This window comes from Emys orbicularis, chromosome 2, assembly GCF_028017835.1.
Source record: "Emys orbicularis isolate rEmyOrb1 chromosome 2, rEmyOrb1.hap1, whole genome shotgun sequence".
NCBI lineage: Eukaryota > Metazoa > Chordata > Testudines > Emydidae > Emys > Emys orbicularis.
Window position 1 is genome coordinate 289,271,114 of NC_088684.1, and position 17,242 is coordinate 289,288,355.

At 47.1% G+C, this 17,242-nt stretch overlaps 1 protein-coding gene across 1 annotated transcript in view; it reads right to left on the reverse strand.

Annotated features, from left to right (window-relative positions):
- Window positions 1-718: 718 nt before the first annotated feature.
- LOC135874455 (pituitary adenylate cyclase-activating polypeptide type I receptor-like) overlaps window positions 719-17,242 on the reverse strand; it is a 36,732-nt gene continuing 20,208 nt past the window's right edge. Inside the window, exons 8-13 of the mRNA XM_065399279.1 lie at window positions 16,421-16,481; window positions 8,386-8,458; window positions 6,999-7,090; window positions 5,711-5,840; window positions 3,663-3,704; window positions 719-907 (exon numbers count right to left, since the gene is read on the reverse strand). Of these exons, the coding sequence (XP_065255351.1) occupies window positions 719-907; window positions 3,663-3,704; window positions 5,711-5,840; window positions 6,999-7,090; window positions 8,386-8,458; window positions 16,421-16,481 (587 nt within the window). The remainder of the gene's footprint in view (window positions 908-3,662; window positions 3,705-5,710; window positions 5,841-6,998; window positions 7,091-8,385; window positions 8,459-16,420; window positions 16,482-17,242) is intronic.

The window sequence follows — 17,242 nt, forward strand, 5'->3', positions numbered from 1 at the left end:
GGGGAAGCGATTTCCAGCCTGTTTATGCCCTGAACCTGTAGGCTCCACCGCAGCTCCCCAGGCAGGGGCTTACCACCATCTTCATCCCCTACCCTGCCACACACTGGGTCCTGCCCCCAGGGCACGCAGGGTTGCTCCATCCCCTAGGGTGCTCCTAGGCCCCCTCCCCTGCTGAGCCACATCTCTGGCCGGGTTTGCTGAAGGCCCTGCAGTGACGTTCCCTGGGCCCTGGTGCACAATGCATCCTTAGGGCTTAACCCCTTCCAGCCCTAAGGCAGGAGGACAGGAGGCAGCTGGGTTATGTCGATGGCCAGCGGCAGCCTGGAGGTGTTAGCTGCCTTTCGACACTGTGCGGTCAGTCAGTCACCCACCCGCTGTGAGAGAGGTGTATGGGTGTCACCTCTCCTTGTGTGTGGGGGTGGGTAGGAGTGTGTGAGTCACCCCTCCCTGTGTGGCCCCTAGAGCTTTAAAGATAAGAAGGTAAATAAAAAGAATCCAACTCCGCAGTATTTCTTTTTAACGGGGGCTCAGTCAACTTGATGTTCATTTGAACATTCGTACTGCATAGTGCTGATTGATTGCCACTGACCTCGCTTGACTCGGTGTCCCGTATTCAGCATAGGGAAATATGGTCACCCTACAGAGACTCCATATTGGCCATCCCTCCGTTCATTTTTCAGGAGACAATACTGCAACAGCTGAGCTTGCTCTGGGAGGCTCACACGGAGGATGTGCCATTCCGGAAGAGGGAGGTTTTCCTCTTAGGGCTGATTTTTTCAAGCAGTGATAACTGAGTGACATAGTTAACGGGGCTGTTTTCTCTAGACATGCGCCGAGGTTTGCGGGTGAAGTTCAGGTACTCTTGGTACTGCCACTTGCGCAGTCGCTTCTTTAATTCAACCTGAACCTAAGGAAAAGAACGAAAAGAGGGGGGAGAGGGCGACATAGAACGAATGTGGCTATTCCAATTTCACAGACATTTAGGCTAAGATTTTCAAAAAAATGCCTGCCCAATGTTAGGTGTCTAAATCCTAATCTAGGTGCCTAAACAAGTGGATTGATTTTCAAAAGCGCTCAGGACGCAGGGGGTGGCCGGAAGAGCTGCTGCTCAGCGGCCCCCAGCAGCTGCCCCACCCTGCCCCAGAGCAGAAGCTCCCCCCGGACCCACCCACCAGGGGCCCCCTAGAGCAGCGGCTTTCCCCAGCTAAGATTTAGTCGGGGTATTTATAGTACAAGCCGTGGACAGGTCACCGGGCATGAATTTTCGTTTATTGCCCATGACCTGTCCATGACTTATTAAAAATACCCATGACTAAATCGTTGCCGTCATTATAGTCCCAATATTAGCATGATCCCATGTAAAGTGTAACCTAAAATGAACTGCAGAAAACTTTTAAGGCCAGAAGGTACCATTATGGTTATTTAGTGTGACCTGCTGCTCCACACAGGCCAGAGAACCTCTCTCACTAATTCCTGCATCAAGCCCATAACTTGTGGTTGAACTGGAGCGTATCAGGGTGGAATTTTCCAAAATTCACAAAGCCCTGAATTAGGTATCCAGGCTCCCCATGAATTGTATGGGGAGTGTTAGGTACCTACAAAAGGGATTCTCAGAAGCCAGCACGCTGAGTGGGGAGCCGCCTAAGCTAGCCAGGAGCTAGCTAACACAGAGGAAAGAGATGAGGTTTAGATCCTCTTAGCTATTTAGTTATTTAATGCCCATTGATCTGAGCCTCTAAGTGACTCTCTCTGCTTGAGATTCGCAGCTGTGAATGCTCCCCTGGAGTTAGACGCCTAAGCCAGGTCAGCCCTTTCTCACAAAAGCCACCCCCCCATCCATAGGTGCTGAGTACCCATGGGAAAAAATTGTGGGTGCTGAGCACCCACTGGCAGCCCCCCCATCAGCACCTCCCCCTCACCTCCAGCGCCTCCTGCCTGCTGCAATCAGCTGTTCCATGGTGTGCAGGAGGCGCTCGGGGGGGGGGCAAAAGGGAGAAGCAAGGGTGGGGCACGCTCGTGGGAGGGGGCGGAACAGAGCGGGAAGAGGCAGGTGGGGGTGGCGTCTTGGGTGGAGCGGGGGCGGGGTCTGGGGCAAAGCCAGGGGGAGCACCCCCCCCCCGGCACATTACAAAGTCGGCACCTATGCCCCCCATCCCATCAAACCAGCAGCCAAATGGCTAAAGCACTCACCTGGGAAACCTGAATTCAAATCCCTACGCTGCCTGATTTGGAGCACGGACATGAACGCTGGTCACTACATCCCAGCTGTATACCCCAACCAGCCTGCACTGCGTGTTCTGGGGTGGGGCACTCACTCGTTGGCCAGAGGGGGTCGGGGATTGATGCTATAGCCCAATGGTCCCAGCAGTCAAATTCAAGTCTCCCACGGCCCTTGTGAGTGGCCTAATCACTCGGCTATTGGGACACCCAGACCCACTCCCGGAGCTGCATTTTGTGTGGGCCCCAATCCTGTAGGCATGTGCCAAGAAGGCTGAGGAGGGATATGGCTGGTCTCTATAAATACATTGTGGGGTTAAATACCAGGGAGGGTGAACCACTATGTAAGCTAAAGGGCAATATCAGTCTAACCCCCACAACTCCTGGGTGTGATGCTCTGGGTGTGGTGTTCTGTCCCCTCTAATGGCACCAAATCCACTTAGAGATTAATGACTCTGCTGTAGCCTTAGCTAAGAGGCATGTGGGTTTTAGCTCATGCAGTAGAGGCTCATGTATTTAGCTCTAGAGGTCCCATCTTTGATCCCGACGACTGGGTTAGCTGTGCGGTGGCATCAGGGCTTTGGCAACTTTGCACGTACCCACCAGTGGGAATTTAAGGCACCTGCAGGGTTGGGTGGGAACTGAGTGGCGGTTTTGAGAATGTCAGTGGTCCCTAAATGTTGGACTTAGGTGCCTAAGGAGGCCACTAGGTGCTATGTACCTTCGTGAATCTGCCCCTTTTGTGACTTAGGAACACCCATCACTTTGGAAGTCCATGGGACCCGTGCTCTCAAGTTGCTTTGGTGCTTTTGAAAAATCCCACCTGAAACATCCATATTTGCTTATGCCTTAGTTGGCTTCTTAATACTCTTTTTACAGGGCAAATTCAGGTAAGTTCTGGCCATTCACACTGCAAGCTCCATAAAGCACATATATAGTATAAAAAAATCCCGCATCTTCCCTTGGAAAACGGCCACTTTTTAAAACAGATGGCACTTTTGGCTACATTTTCCAAAGTACATCATAGAGTCTTAACAATAATCAAAGAACATGAAGCATAAGGTTGAACAAGAGTATCTGGAACCACACAGGCTGCCCTGGAGAAGAAAAGAGCTTGCTAGAGGAAATAAAAGCTGAACAGAGGTTCGATATGTATCCAGAGACACTAATTGAACAGACTCTCTCATGACAGGGGAATCCCTGACCCCTTGTCAAGGGGTCACGACCTCAAAGCTGATATTGTGCCTTCCTGTAGCAGACCAGAATTACATGTATTTAGACAAAGTAGAGAAACACAGGCAGGAAGACCGATAAAGCTATTTCATGCTTTCAGGAGCAGATCAAAGTAATTCACAATGGCCTATTCTGGAAATTGGAACACAAGGAAAACAATGGAGGCCCCTGAGTTTCAAAGGTCTTATGCAATCGCATGTCTTGCTACTTACCTCTCCATTTAAGAAGCAATATAGAAGGGCGACAACAAAGCCCTAGGGAATTAAGGGGGAAAAAAAGGTTATTTCTAAAAAAGGTGAACTTCAGCACAACAGGCCTTGGAGCACAGATAATTGTAGAGTGATGTCAGCCTAATTAATACTTTGATTAGGACACACAATAACATAATTTTTCCAATCAGTATTTTGGTGGCATGACACTATTCATATGACTTTCGTATTTAGACTAAACAATGTCATGGACCTGATATTGTATATGTGCACCACTGACCTCTAATGGATATAATCAGAACTGCTCCCCTGTGTGAGAGGGGCCCTGTACTGCTAGCAGCTAACCAAAATTCTCCTTTAGCTCAAGTAGAAGGGATCTGGGGGTTTTGGAGCAGGCAGATCTGAGTTCTAGCCCTGTTTTGGCATGCAATCCTGCGTGTATAGCATGAAATCCTAGGCAGCCAAGGTTTTTTTTAAAACTATGTAGCCGTGAATTATAAGACTATAATTATACAGCGGGTTTTGACAGCATCTTTATAAATAAGGCAAAGACCGTCATCAGTGCGATCATCAGAAACCTGTCATGTAATCACAGCTATGTAATGAAAGTGTGTTTTTTAAGTACCTGAGTGTGATATTTTCCAAAAGGGAACAGACAATTGCTTCTGCTCATACACCCCTAAATGTTCTCCCAGAAGCCTGAAAATATCTTTCTGCAACAATCAGACCAGACCCTGACCCCTGGTTCCTCCCTTGGACTAATCCTCCCTGGGGCCTATCACAGAGAGCATCTGGAGTAGACACACCATGGGATAAGGACAGCTACATTCTCGGGGGTCAACATTTCCTCCTCATGCTTTCTCCTTTGGGCTGCAAGTTTACCAGTAAGTACATGTGCACAGCCGGTGTCTATAATTTGATTCAAAAGAGGCTGAAAAATAGTACACTATAAAAACTTCAATTTCCCTTATAGACACTGTTTGTGGCAAAATATTTCTTCAGGGTGGAATTTCCACAGCTCCTAAGTGACTTAGCAATGGCTTTCAATGGGACTTGTGCTCCTAAGTGACTTAGCAATGGCTTTCAATGGGACTTGTGCTCCTAAGTGACTTAGTTTTGAAAATTACAGTTCTGGTGTATTTCTATTTCTAAGGCCAAGGAGGTGCCTCTCCATTGCCCTGTGTATCCTGCCAATAGTTCAGTTTGCCTACAAAACTGTGCAATAAACCATGGCACAAAATCCAGCCATGATAGAGCAGGCCAGAGAGCCTGTCTCATGCCCGCTCTCCTTCTGCCCCCCCTGCCCCGCAAGTGCCTGGCAGCTTGCCCAGAACATTAAGAGATTCAGGCTATTTCTGACCAAGAACGGATGACCATTCCAGGGAGAAAACCCTGCCAAGAACCAGAGAGTGCCAGCTAGTGCATGGTGACTCATTGCAACCCCAGCAAAATGACACAAGAGAGGTAGTTTCTCATATAGGCAGGTCCCAGGTAATTTAAGTGTACCTGAGTCAAAAGCAACAACTTAAATTCTGTCTCAAAGCCAACAGGTAGCCATGAGAGCATGGAGCACTGGTGTAATGTTCACGGCATGGGCAGTTCGTATCCCAGTCCAGTGTTAAGCTTCTGAATACACTTAAAGTGTAGCATCATCAGGTGTGCATTGCAGTCATCTAATCGCAAAGTGACAGAGGCATGGATGAAAGACGCAAGGTCTACATCCAAAAGAAGAGCCATACTCTTCTGGCCATGAGAAGATAGAGAAAGCAATCCTGGCCACAGCTGCTACTTCATCACGTAATGGCAGTTGTTGGTCTAACCGGACCCACAGACTACAAATTGAAGGGTGGGTGCACTAACAATGGAAGGAGAGAGACTGATGTTATTTCTCCTAACCTACTCTTATCGCCTGTTTTATCTGGATGGAACGTCAGCCAGCTCATTCTGATCCACACCCCAGCCTTCATGAGACACCTGGTAAGGCACTCAGTCACCCTCCCTGGAGTGGGCAAGGTCAAGACAGTTCTTAATTCTATCTTTATTTATCATACCTGAAAGGAGCCCAAGCCCAGCTCAATATAAAGTCTAGCTTCCAATCCAGTGCTTTCTGGGCAAAACGCAAACACGATATAGTGCACTCCAAAGAGTGGGATCAGGAGCAGGGTGGATTTAGCTAGTCTCCTGGGAAATGAAAAAAAAAACAAAAAACACAAACATGACAGACTTGACAACATTTCAATGAATTTAATGGAAGGTGGGAAACTAACAGAACTGAGACTGAGGGCGTGTGCACACAGCGTAGAAACGCACACTGTGAGGGGGAGGGGATTTTTAAAGCGCACTAATATGTTGCACATTAATTGGTCTGTGTAGACCCTGCTGGTGTGTAATAGTTAAAGTGCATGAGGGAACTTTCAGTGTGCACCATCAGGATTCACACGGACCAATTAATGCGCTTTAGCAATAACACCGCTGTAGTGCCCTAGGCTGCACCATGTAGACAAGACCTAAATCCTCCATTTATCTACAGATCAGGCACGGTCTGTCGTCGACGTGCAAAGCCAATGTGCGTCTAATGGTGATAGGGTCATTCGTTCTCTATGCCTTTGCAATCTTTTTTCTCTCTCCTGTGTCGGCGGGCATGGATGCCAGTCTGTGGTACTCATGATGGTGGTTCTTCTGATGGGGCCATCTGTCCATTTTGAAATGGATGCACCAATTCTTTTCACATAGATAATCAAACATGCCTTTTGGGCTGGATTGGACTGGCAATCTAGTATTGAAATTCTCCAGCCTTACCAAAACCATGAGCCAACCAGTCCCCTGAGCGGTTCTAAGAGACCATTTCCGAGGTTGGCAGGGCTGAGTCTCTCAGGAAGGGCATGATATGCCAGGGGGTATGGAACCAGAATGGGAGGAGTTAAATATCTGGGAACCAGATCCATCTGGAGCTCATTAAACTACAGGGCATAGCTGATGTGCATAAAATAAGAACGGTGAAAGAGAGAGAGGAGGGGCCAATTGTGTGGCAAAGCATGGAGCCAACCTAAGCAGAGCGTGTTAACTTGATTACAATTTGTTAGGTGCAGGACTTTCAGTTGGGCCTGGTTGGTGGCCTAGCATGGAGAGGACTTTATATGGGGGCCTCTAGAAAAAGAGGGCAGAATTTTACCTGCTCATACCTTAGAAACAAGGCGGCAACTCGACTTTGTTTTTTTTTGTTCTGGGAGTTACCTTCCCCACTATTGAGGAAGAGGCCACAGGGGGGACACCCCCAGGAAACAATATCTTAAACCAGATCCAACAGGAGATAATAGAAAAAAAGTTATCATCACTTACACAAAATGACTAGACTGGCTGCCGCTGACTTCCGGAGATTGTAATTTCTGCACCAGAATTCTGATCACATTGACAAATATAATAAAGTTAATCTGCAAAGAGAAGAAGGGGTTTCTAAGCTTCCTAGGAGACGGAGCCAGATCTTAAATGGGTGCAAATCAACGTAGATCCATCCATGTCAAAGCAGCTATGCCAATTTATGCCAACTGAATATCTGGTTCTCAATCTTTACACAATCAAATAAATAATAAGGGCAACATTTTCTATCTTAGATGCCTAAAGCGACACCCCCAAATCCTTATTTCGGCACCTAAGTAAACAATCTGATTTTCAGTTTTGATGTGCTTCCACAATGACTTTGAATAGGAGGTTTACCTGCTCAGAGCCTGAAAATCAGGTCTTTTTTTTTTTATGCCTAATGATGGATGTAGGTGCTAATCGTTAGGCACCCGTTTGAAAGTTTTGACTGATGCTCATTTCTATAACGTTCCACAAAACAGATCTTGCAACACAACTGAAGTCTGTACGAGTCCTGCTTGCATATACAATGGCCAAATTTTGTCCTAAATATGCATCCTAAAGGCTCAAGTGCAAAATGCACTCGCATAAAATTGGAGAAAAGACTGATGAGAGTCTGGGTAGAGGGGCAATATTGTTCAGTGGTTTGGAGAGAAAACAGAAGAATAAAAACAGGGGAAAGATAAATGACTAAGTACAGGCATGTCACAAGCCCTTTATTATTATTATGTATTGGTATTGTGGTAGCTCCTAGGAGCCTCAGTCGTGGGCAGAACCCTGTTGTGCTAGGGGCTGTACAAACACAGAACAAAAGACACCCCGTGCTCCAAAGAGTTTACAATCTAAGTACATCCTCACATTTTGGAGATGGATGCTGTGGCCAGATGCATGAGTAAGTGACAGAAAATAGATGATTTTACACATTACTCTTCACAATGAGCCTTTAAGGCTAAATGTTCCTGTACCTGCAAATGTGCAATGATCATGCATAGATGATGCAGGAGTGTCCTTATTTAGGCATGTTCCTAGCATTAAACTCTGAGTAATTAGCCTTCTATCACCTGTGTGTGATCTTGCACTATTGCCAATTTTGGCTGCACGCATGTAGCTTACATTGGCTGAAATAGAGTACAAGACAAATGTCCCAGGGCAACATTCTGCCCTTCATTTGTCATTTTCACACATTTCACTGCTGCTTGTCTCTCTTCCACTCACAATATAGCAAGTGTTATGCAACAATTTCCAGCTTCCTAAAATTCAAAACAAATTAAATGCGGTATGCGGTACTGCATCCCTGTCTGACTGAAAAGAGATATGTGCTTAGCTTTCAGTTCTTCAAAGGATTCAACAGATCAAAGGCAAAACTCACTAATACAGATAGCAGTATGGGTCCCCTGATGATCCATAACACTGCTGTATTCTCATCTTCATCATCCCAGCATCTGAAACAGGAAACTAAATAATTACCTGATCTGGTTTGTGCTGAATATTAAATGACTCAAGTCTTGGTACAGAAAAGTGGCTGTCGTTAACTCTTGTTGTTAGCAATTTAAAAGCATCTCCCAAAAGTTCTTCCGGATTTTCACTCCCAAGAAGGTTGCTCTATAGCCTAATGCAAAGAAGGCTTATCCAGCAGGAGGCAAAGGTAGAGGAGGTGGCAGCGTTTAGGGTACATGTGGCTACACGCTGCAGTGAAAAACAGGCTGAATTCACACTGCAGTGCGTAGCTTTATGCAGCAGTGAAAGGCTCTGGCAGCAGAGAGGCCAGGGGGAAAGGCCAGAGCCTTTCCCTGCTGCCTCCTCCTTGCCAGAACCTTTTCCCACTCCCGGAGCCTTTCACTACGGTGGGGAAAGGCTCTGGCAGCAGGACACTAACTGTAAAAATAGAAGTGTATATGTGGGAAGCACTGCTGGGGGGTTTTGGAGAGCCATGCAGGGCACATACCCTAAGGATCTGGCATGTCTTTACTCTACCCACGTAAACTGTGCCTCTCCATCTACTCCGCTGTTTATATCCATGCTAGGGGGACGTGCCATGGCTGCACACTACACGCCACTGTAAATGTTGACATAGCCAAAGTGGAACAAGGAAGGGGACATTATCCTGATTTCAGGCTGCTCATTAATACTCTCTCTCTCCCCTGCTGTGTGTAGCTGTATTTCAGGGTAAAGAAGAGAGACTGGATTCAGTTGCAGTAAATCCAGAGCACGCCTCACTTCTTTGCCAGGGCTTAATATATGGAGATATACCTATCTCATAGAGCTGGAAGGGACCCCAAAAGGTCATGGAGTCCAGTGCCCTGCCTTCACTAGCAGGACCAAGTACTGATTTTGCCCTGGATCCCTAAGTGGCCCTCTCAAGGATTAAACTCATAACCCTGGGTTTACAAGGCCAATGCTCAAACCACTGAGCTATCCCTCCCCCTTCATCTAAAAGGTGCATGTGCTGTGGTGTTAACAACTAGCAGAGCGTGGGCCTCTGGGATGAAGGGAAATGTATCCAGTCTGGATTTTATTTTCTCCGTTGGTTTAGCCACTCTACAATGAACGTAGGAACAGACAGACTGAATCAGGCACAGTGTCCATCTGGTGCAGCATCCTGTCTCCTGCAGTGGCCAGCAATAGCTGCATCAGAGGAAGGTGCAAGAACTGAATGATAGGAAGGTATGAGATAACCGGTCCCCTTGGTCTATGTCTATGCTTAAGGCGGCATATAGAGTGCAAGCATATATCATTTCAGGCCCCACTGCTGGAGCCTTTCCCCGCTGCTGAGGCCTTTTGCTGCAATGGGGAAAGGCTCTGGCAGTGGAGAGGCAGCAGGACACTACACTGCTGAAAGCAGCTATGGGAGGCACTGCTTGGGTGTGAAGAGAGCCTGCGTAGGGACTATACCCTGGGGGTTCAGACATGTAGGGCACTCTGTGCTACTCTACTCAGCTAAGCCATCTCTCACCATCTACACTGCTACTTATACGCATGCTGGCTGGGAATGTGACGTTTGTACTCTGCACACCGCTGTAAGTGTCGACATACCGTATTAGGTCTTTCCTGATCTCTAATAGGTAGAGATTGGCTTAAGCCAGGCCTGCACAACATACGGCCCGCGGGCCGCATGCGGCCCGCGGGGGCTCACTGTGCGGCCCGCGGGGGCTCACTCTCAAGCCTGGGAGGAAGGGGGAGCAGCGGCGCGCGAATCAGCTGTTTCGCGCGCCGCGGCCGCTCGGGGTCTCCCCGTCCCTCCCAGGATCTCAAACCCGGGAGGGAGGGGGAGATCCCGAGCGGCCGCGGCGCCTCCCCCCCCCGCCCCAAGCGGGACACGGGCAGGGAGCCCTCGCGCGCTGCCGCCCCCCCCCCCGCCCCAAGCGGGACACGGGCACCGTGCCCTCGTCCCCCCCCCCCCAGCAGGGACACGGGGCTCAGCCACCGCCCCCGTCCTGAGCGCTTTTTGGCCCCCCCTGGGACCCCTGCCCCATCCACCCCCTTCCCTGTCCCCTGACTGTCCTCCGCCGCCCCATCCAACTCCTCTCCTGATTCCCTATCCAACCACCCCTTCTCCCTGTCCCCTGACCACCCATGGAACCCCTGCCCCTGACTGCCTCCCACCGCCCCATCCAACCTCTGCTCCTTCCTGACTGCCCCCCGGGAGCCTTGCCCCCATTCAATCCCCCTGTTCCCTGCCATCTGACCGCCCCGACCCCTATCCGCCCCCCCCACCCCCCTGAACTCCCCTGCCCTCTATCCAACACCCCCTCCCTGCTCCCTTACCGCGCTGCCTGGAGGTGGCTGGCGGCGCTACAGCCACGCCGCTCGGCTGGAGCCGGGCCACACCGCCACCCTGCAGTGCCTGGAGCACCGGGTCAGGCTGAGCTTGCAGCCCCCCTGCTTCCCGCAAATCAGCTGTTCACGCAGGAAGCCTGGGAGGGCTGAGAAGCAAGCGGCGGCTTCACGCTCAGGCCCAGGGAGGCGGAGCAGAGGTGAGCTGGGGCGGGGAGCGGTTCCCCTCCACGCCCCTCCCCCCGGGTTACCTGCTGTGGCGCGGGCGGCTCCCCCCACCCCATCTCACCTCCGCTCCGTCTCCGCCTCCCTGGGCTTGAGCGCGAAGCCACCGCTTGCTTCTCTGCCCTCCCAGGCTTCCCGCGCGAACAGCTGATTCGCGGGAAGCGGGGGGGGGGGATGGGGAGAAGCGGGGCAGAGTGTTCGGAGGCGGAGCGGAGGTGAGCTGGGGCCGGGGAGCGGGGCGGAGAGCTGGAGCACCCATGGGGTCGGCTCCTAAGGCGCTACTTTTGGATAATGTGCTCCGGGGGAGCAGCCGCTCCCTCTGCTCCCCCCCAGCTACGGTCCTGGTCACTTCAACTTACCGGTTGTTAAATTTAGAAGCCCTTTTAGAACCGGTTGTCCCGCACAGGACAACTGGTTCTAAAAGGGCTTCTAAATTTAACAACTGGTTCCCGCGAACCGGTGCGAACCGGCTCCCGCTCACCACTGGAGACTCCCCTTGCCGCTCTCACCCTAGGAGCCAGAGACCTCCCAGCAGGGCTGGTGAGTGCGGCCAGGGAAGGGGGAAGGGTGTGGTGGAGTGAGTGTCTGGGAGATGTGCGGGGGGTGCTGGGCTGTGAGGGTGTGGAGGGCGCTGGGCAGTGGGGGAGGTTTGTGTGTTTTGGGGTGCTAGGCAGTGGGGGCCTGTTGGGAGGTGCTGGGCAGTGAGGGAGATCTGTGTGTGTCAGGGCACTGGGGGTCTGTGTGGGGCATTGTTTAGTTGTGGTGGTGGGGCTGTGGGGGAAGGGCACTGGGAGGGAGGGAGGAGAAATCTGTGTGTATTGGGAAACTAGCGAGTGGGGGGTTCTATGTTGGGTGCTGATGTGTATTAAGAGTTACCAGCTGGATTGAGGACTGATAGATCTGGACAGAGTTTATATTGAATGGGCAAATGAAAAAGATCGCAGGGAAAAACAGTAAGGTTAGTTTAGCTGTCTTTGACATTTCGACCAATAAGGAAATTAAAATGCATTTGTAATTGCATATCTTATTCTTGGCTGATAATCATTTATTGATATTTTTTAGGAAAATTTTCAATTTAAAACACAAACTTTTGTTTTTCTTTTTTTACTTATGATGTCTATCTGAAAACCCATATAAATTGACACAAATTGCAAATTAAAACTTTTTAAATGTATAAGCATTTTACTCACTTGGGCGCATTTGCCTCATGGCACACAAATTTGAACTCTGCTTCAAAAATTTGCACAGAAGAAATTTTTCTTTTACCTTAATTATACTATCTTAGGAGCCTCCTATAACATAGTACCAAGGTTCAATACAAAGTCATATAAAAGTTATACAAAAATGCATAATGCAGAGATTTATCTACAACTGCATTGATTGACTGCTGTGTGCAGTAATATAGTGACCCTGGACCTACAGGCTTCCACACACCGTCAGTGCCTTGCTAGTGTGCCATGCGCCGTGAGATATCTCTTCTCTTTGTGTGTGACTGTGAGTGTTTCCCTTGTGTGTGAATTTATTCAACAAAATCTTGAGCTTCATAATGGATACCATGAGTGAAAAGAAAAAGAGAAAAATAGAATCAGAGCACAGAGTTTTCAACACTGAATGGACGAATAAATACTTATATACTATTTCCAAAGACAAAATACTGTGCCTCGTGTGTCGCGAAACGTTAGCCGTTCCAAAAGAATACAACCTTCGGAGGCACTTTGAAACTAAGCATCCCAATCTCGCCAAATTGAGTCCAAATGAAAAAATAATTAAAGCAGCCAGTTTAGCGAAAAACCTTAGTAGAGAACAGCAAATTTTCAAGAAAGTGAGCACTGAGAACGATACAGTTACTAAAGTAAGCTTTAAAATTTCTAAGGAAATTGCTGCTGCTGGGAAATGCTTGACAGAAGGCGAGTTATTAAAAAAGTGTATGTTGATTGCTGTATCTGAGTTATGTCCAGAAAAGAGGGGAATATTTGAGAATGTCAGTCTATCACGCATGACTGTACGGAGAAGAATAGCTGACATTTCTACCAATTTAAGTGATCAGTTAAAGCAGAGAGTCAGTGAATTCTGCTTTTACTCCCTAGCTATGGATGAAAGCACCGATTTAAAAGACACCGCCCAACTTCTTATTTTTATTAGAGGTATTGATAAAAACTTTGAAATTACTGAAGAACTTGCTGGCATGTGCTCCATGACGGGTCGCACAACCGGAAAAGAAATCTCCAGTGAAGTGATAAAGTGCACGAATGATAAGTCGGGATTAGATTTCACAAACTTGGTGGCCATTTGTACTGATGGTGCTCCAGCTATGTGCCAAAAAAATGTTGGAGCAGTTACTCTTCTTGAAGAATTTATCGGGAGAGAAATAACCAAACATCACTTCATTATGCATCAGCAGGTTTTGTGTAGCAAAGTCTTAAAATTTGAGCATGTAATGTCAGTGGTAGTTTCCATTGTAAACTACATCCGTTCTAGAGGACTAAAACATAGGACATTTCGAGCCTTTCTTGAAGGGATAGACACCGAGTGCAATGACTTAATCTACTATACAGAAGTGAGGTGGTTGAGTCGAGGAAGAGTGCTCCAGCGTTTTGTTGCTTTGAAAGAGGAGGTAGCAAAATTCCTAGAAAATGGGCCAATAAAATTCCCAGAGCTTGAAAATGAGTCCTGGAATCAAGATCTCTTTTTCTTTTGTGATATTACAGCACACCTGAATGATCTCAACATTCAACTTCAGGGAAAAAATCAACTTATATTTCAAATGTGTGCAGCAGTGAAAGCTTTCAAAATGAAATTGAAACTTTTCAGAAGTCAGCTGTCAAAAGGTGAAATGTGTCACTTTCCCACTTGTGCACAGCGTATCCCTCAGCACAAACACGCCGAGTTAGGAGAAAAATACGCAAAGCACATCATTCTTTTGATTGAAGAATTTGACAGAAGACTTACTTTGTCTAAAGAAGAAGACGTCCAGTTGAAGCTGATTGAAGATCCCTTTTCTGTGGATCCAGAGGAAGTGCCACTAGATTTGCAGTTGGAGGTTATTGAACTTCAGTGTTCAGCAGTTTACCGAAATAAGCACAGAGAAAGCAGCTTGCGGGACTTCTACAAAAGTCTGGACAATGAAGTTGCACTGAAAACGTTCAGCATTTTTGGACGCACTTACATATGTGAACAAACATTTTCCATCATGAACATGAATAAAAACAAGCAACGTTCTTCTCTGACTGACGACCATTTGGAAGACATTATGAAAATATCCACTTCAAATATGACCCCCAAATGCGACAAGCTTGTTGCCGAAAAGAGATGTAATATTTCTCATTAAATTTGCAAGGTAATTATGAAAAGTACAAATGTTTTCTTTCAACGGAACAGATGTTTTTAATTTTTCCATGATTAATAAAAAAATTTAAAATAATTTAAAAAATTGTTTGATTTAATTGAAAAATTCTTAATAAAGTTTCACACACCCTCCCCCCCAAACCTTAGCTGTTTCGGCGGGGCGGTGCTGGGGAAGGAGGGTTTGTTTCCGCGGGGCTGGGCGGTGCTGGGGGGGGGCGTGTTTCCGCGGGGCCGGGAGGTTTCGGCCCTCAGCTGTTTTCTTTGGAGTAATATGGCCCTCGCCGCTTTATGAGTTGTGCAGGCCTGGCTTAAGCCCTGACGCAGGAGGTTTAATGCCAATCAAGGCATTTCTGTCAGCAGTAACTGATCTGGATATAACTGATCATAAATCTGGATATTCATATTATCCACAAATGTTCAATTCCTCTTTGAAGCCTGCTAAGTTCTTGGCATCGACGACATACTGTGGCAGTGAGTTCCAGAGTCTAATTACACAGGGTGTAATAAATATTTCCTTTTATTGGTTTTGAATTTGCTACCTTTCAATTTCATTGAGGGTCTTGTTCTTGCGTATGAGACAGGGACAAGAAAAGCTTCCGATCCACCTTCTCTAGAGTAGTTGGTATTTTATATACTTTATGTCCAGTTTTATTAATCTCCTTTGTAAGGTAAAAAATCCCAATCTTTTCAATCTTTCTTCAGAGGGGAGTTTTTCCAGGTCATTGATTGTTCTTATCACCATTCCCTGAACCCCTTTTATCATCAAAGACAAGTACAGTTTTTCCAGATTTGGTTCTGCCACTGAAATCAAAGGAATTTTTGCATATGGAATAAGTGCAGGATAATAGTAATTTGTCTGCTTGCTTGCAGTCTTTCCACGTGAGGAGATCCCGGGAAAAGAAGGACATTGAATTCGTCCTTATACCTTAGAGGCTACATGAGAGGAGCATGTGCCATGAGAAGGTGGAGACTGACATCCCCCCACCATTTACACAAACTACAATGATGAGGTATTTTGCTACTGATATATTTGGATAGCACACATGAACATGAATGGAGCAAGGCGGACTGCATGGGTCAGGTGAGTGGAGGTGGGCTAGACAGCCTTTCACCTTTAGGTCATTGGTCTGAATCTTTCCCAGCTTGGGAAGGAGTAGAAGTTGTTCCTATCTCGTGGCCGGTGTGAAGTGAATTGGAGAACTAAAGTTCAGCTCCTAATAACCAAGAATCTGTGATATATTGCCCTCCCCCCTCCCTCAAGTTGAGAGGCTTTGCGGTCAAACCAAGGTTTGAATGGAGATGAAAATGGAAGTAATCTTCCACTCCTAATAGTAAACCAGACTTGAAGCCTACTAGCCAGGTGCTATAGGGAAGCGTGCACTGTTTGATACAAGGACTAGGTAGAAAGTTGATGAGATAGAGAAAGGCTGTTCCAGATGGTAGGAGCTTCAGGGTATAAGACTCTTGCCCCAGGAGTGGTGAGATTGTGTGAAAAGACAGAGGAGGTGAGTGCCAGATGCAAGACAGTTCAATACACAGCATAATCGTTCAAATGCAAGAATTCACACATACAGTATTGCCAACCCCAGATGTTCAAAAACAGAGTCCAATCCCCCCCCAGTCATTTGATTGCCTTAAAACCCACCACCACCTCTAGAAAAATAATAAGGGTTTGGTTCTTTTTATTTGCCTTCTGGCTGCAGGGGGCACTTGCTTCACATTGTCAAGTTTTCCCTGCAACCACGAGGGCGAGACATGTATTTTAAAACGAAAGCCACGGTTCTCCTGCAATATCATGATTGCAGCAGCGGGGGCTTTCAGAAAAATATCTCAAAATTGTGAGACTTTTGATCAAATCACGAGCTGGCAACGCTGCCGCTGCAGTCAGATGTAAATCAGGAGATAGTTCTCAAACCGATTTGCCTATTTCTGAATTTTAAAGATCAGAAATGCAAATTCTTAGGCTTAAAATCTTTGGTTCTTTTTTAACTCTCCCTTCTTGATGAGTCACATTTACTGTGCCAAAGGCAATGCCCAGCCGCACTAGGATTTTGGCTCACCCTGTATTCTGTCTGTAGATTCGGGTTAGGATCCAAGCACACATCACCACACTGGGAGTTCCTAGAAGAGTCAATGTAGAATACAACATGGCTTTATTTTCAACAGTGAGTTCCATGCAAACCTGATCCCCAAATTCAGAGATTCCAAGGTCAGAAGGGCCATTGGGCCCACCTTGCCTAGCACAACCCAGAGAACTTCCCCAAAATAATTCCTAGGGCAGAGCTTTTTGAAAAACATCCCATCTTGATTTTAAAATGGTCAGTGATGGGGAAATCCACCACAACCCTTGGTAAATTGGATTAATTATTCTCACCATGAAAATGATACATCTTATTTCCAGTCTGAATGCTTTACAGGGTTACAAAACTGCAGACGGGATATAGCATAAGTGCCAAACAACGGTGTTGAGTGATCTTGCACACAACGCATTTAGGCACCAGTTCAATAAAAGAACAGTGAAGTCAAGAGACATAAGCAAGAGAGAAAAAACATATTTTAAAAGGGGATTAGGAAAGGCTGGTGAGCCACTGAGGCAGAGAGCTAGACGAAGGCCTGCCTATGAATTCTAAGCTTTTGTATGGTTGCAGAAATCACTTACTTACCTATAGTTATTGCAATTCTGGACTACTCTGGGCAGTAGTCCTCCTCCAATGTAACTCTTTGAACACATGGGAGACTGTATATTTCCATCATGAAGAGCATAAGAGGCAGCACACCACCCTAGTTAACTTCCTTCTAATAATCTAATAACTGGTATCAAGAAATTTGTGATATCTATTCCCACTTCTGCTCTTTCCTGGCCTTAATCAGAGTTTGCAATT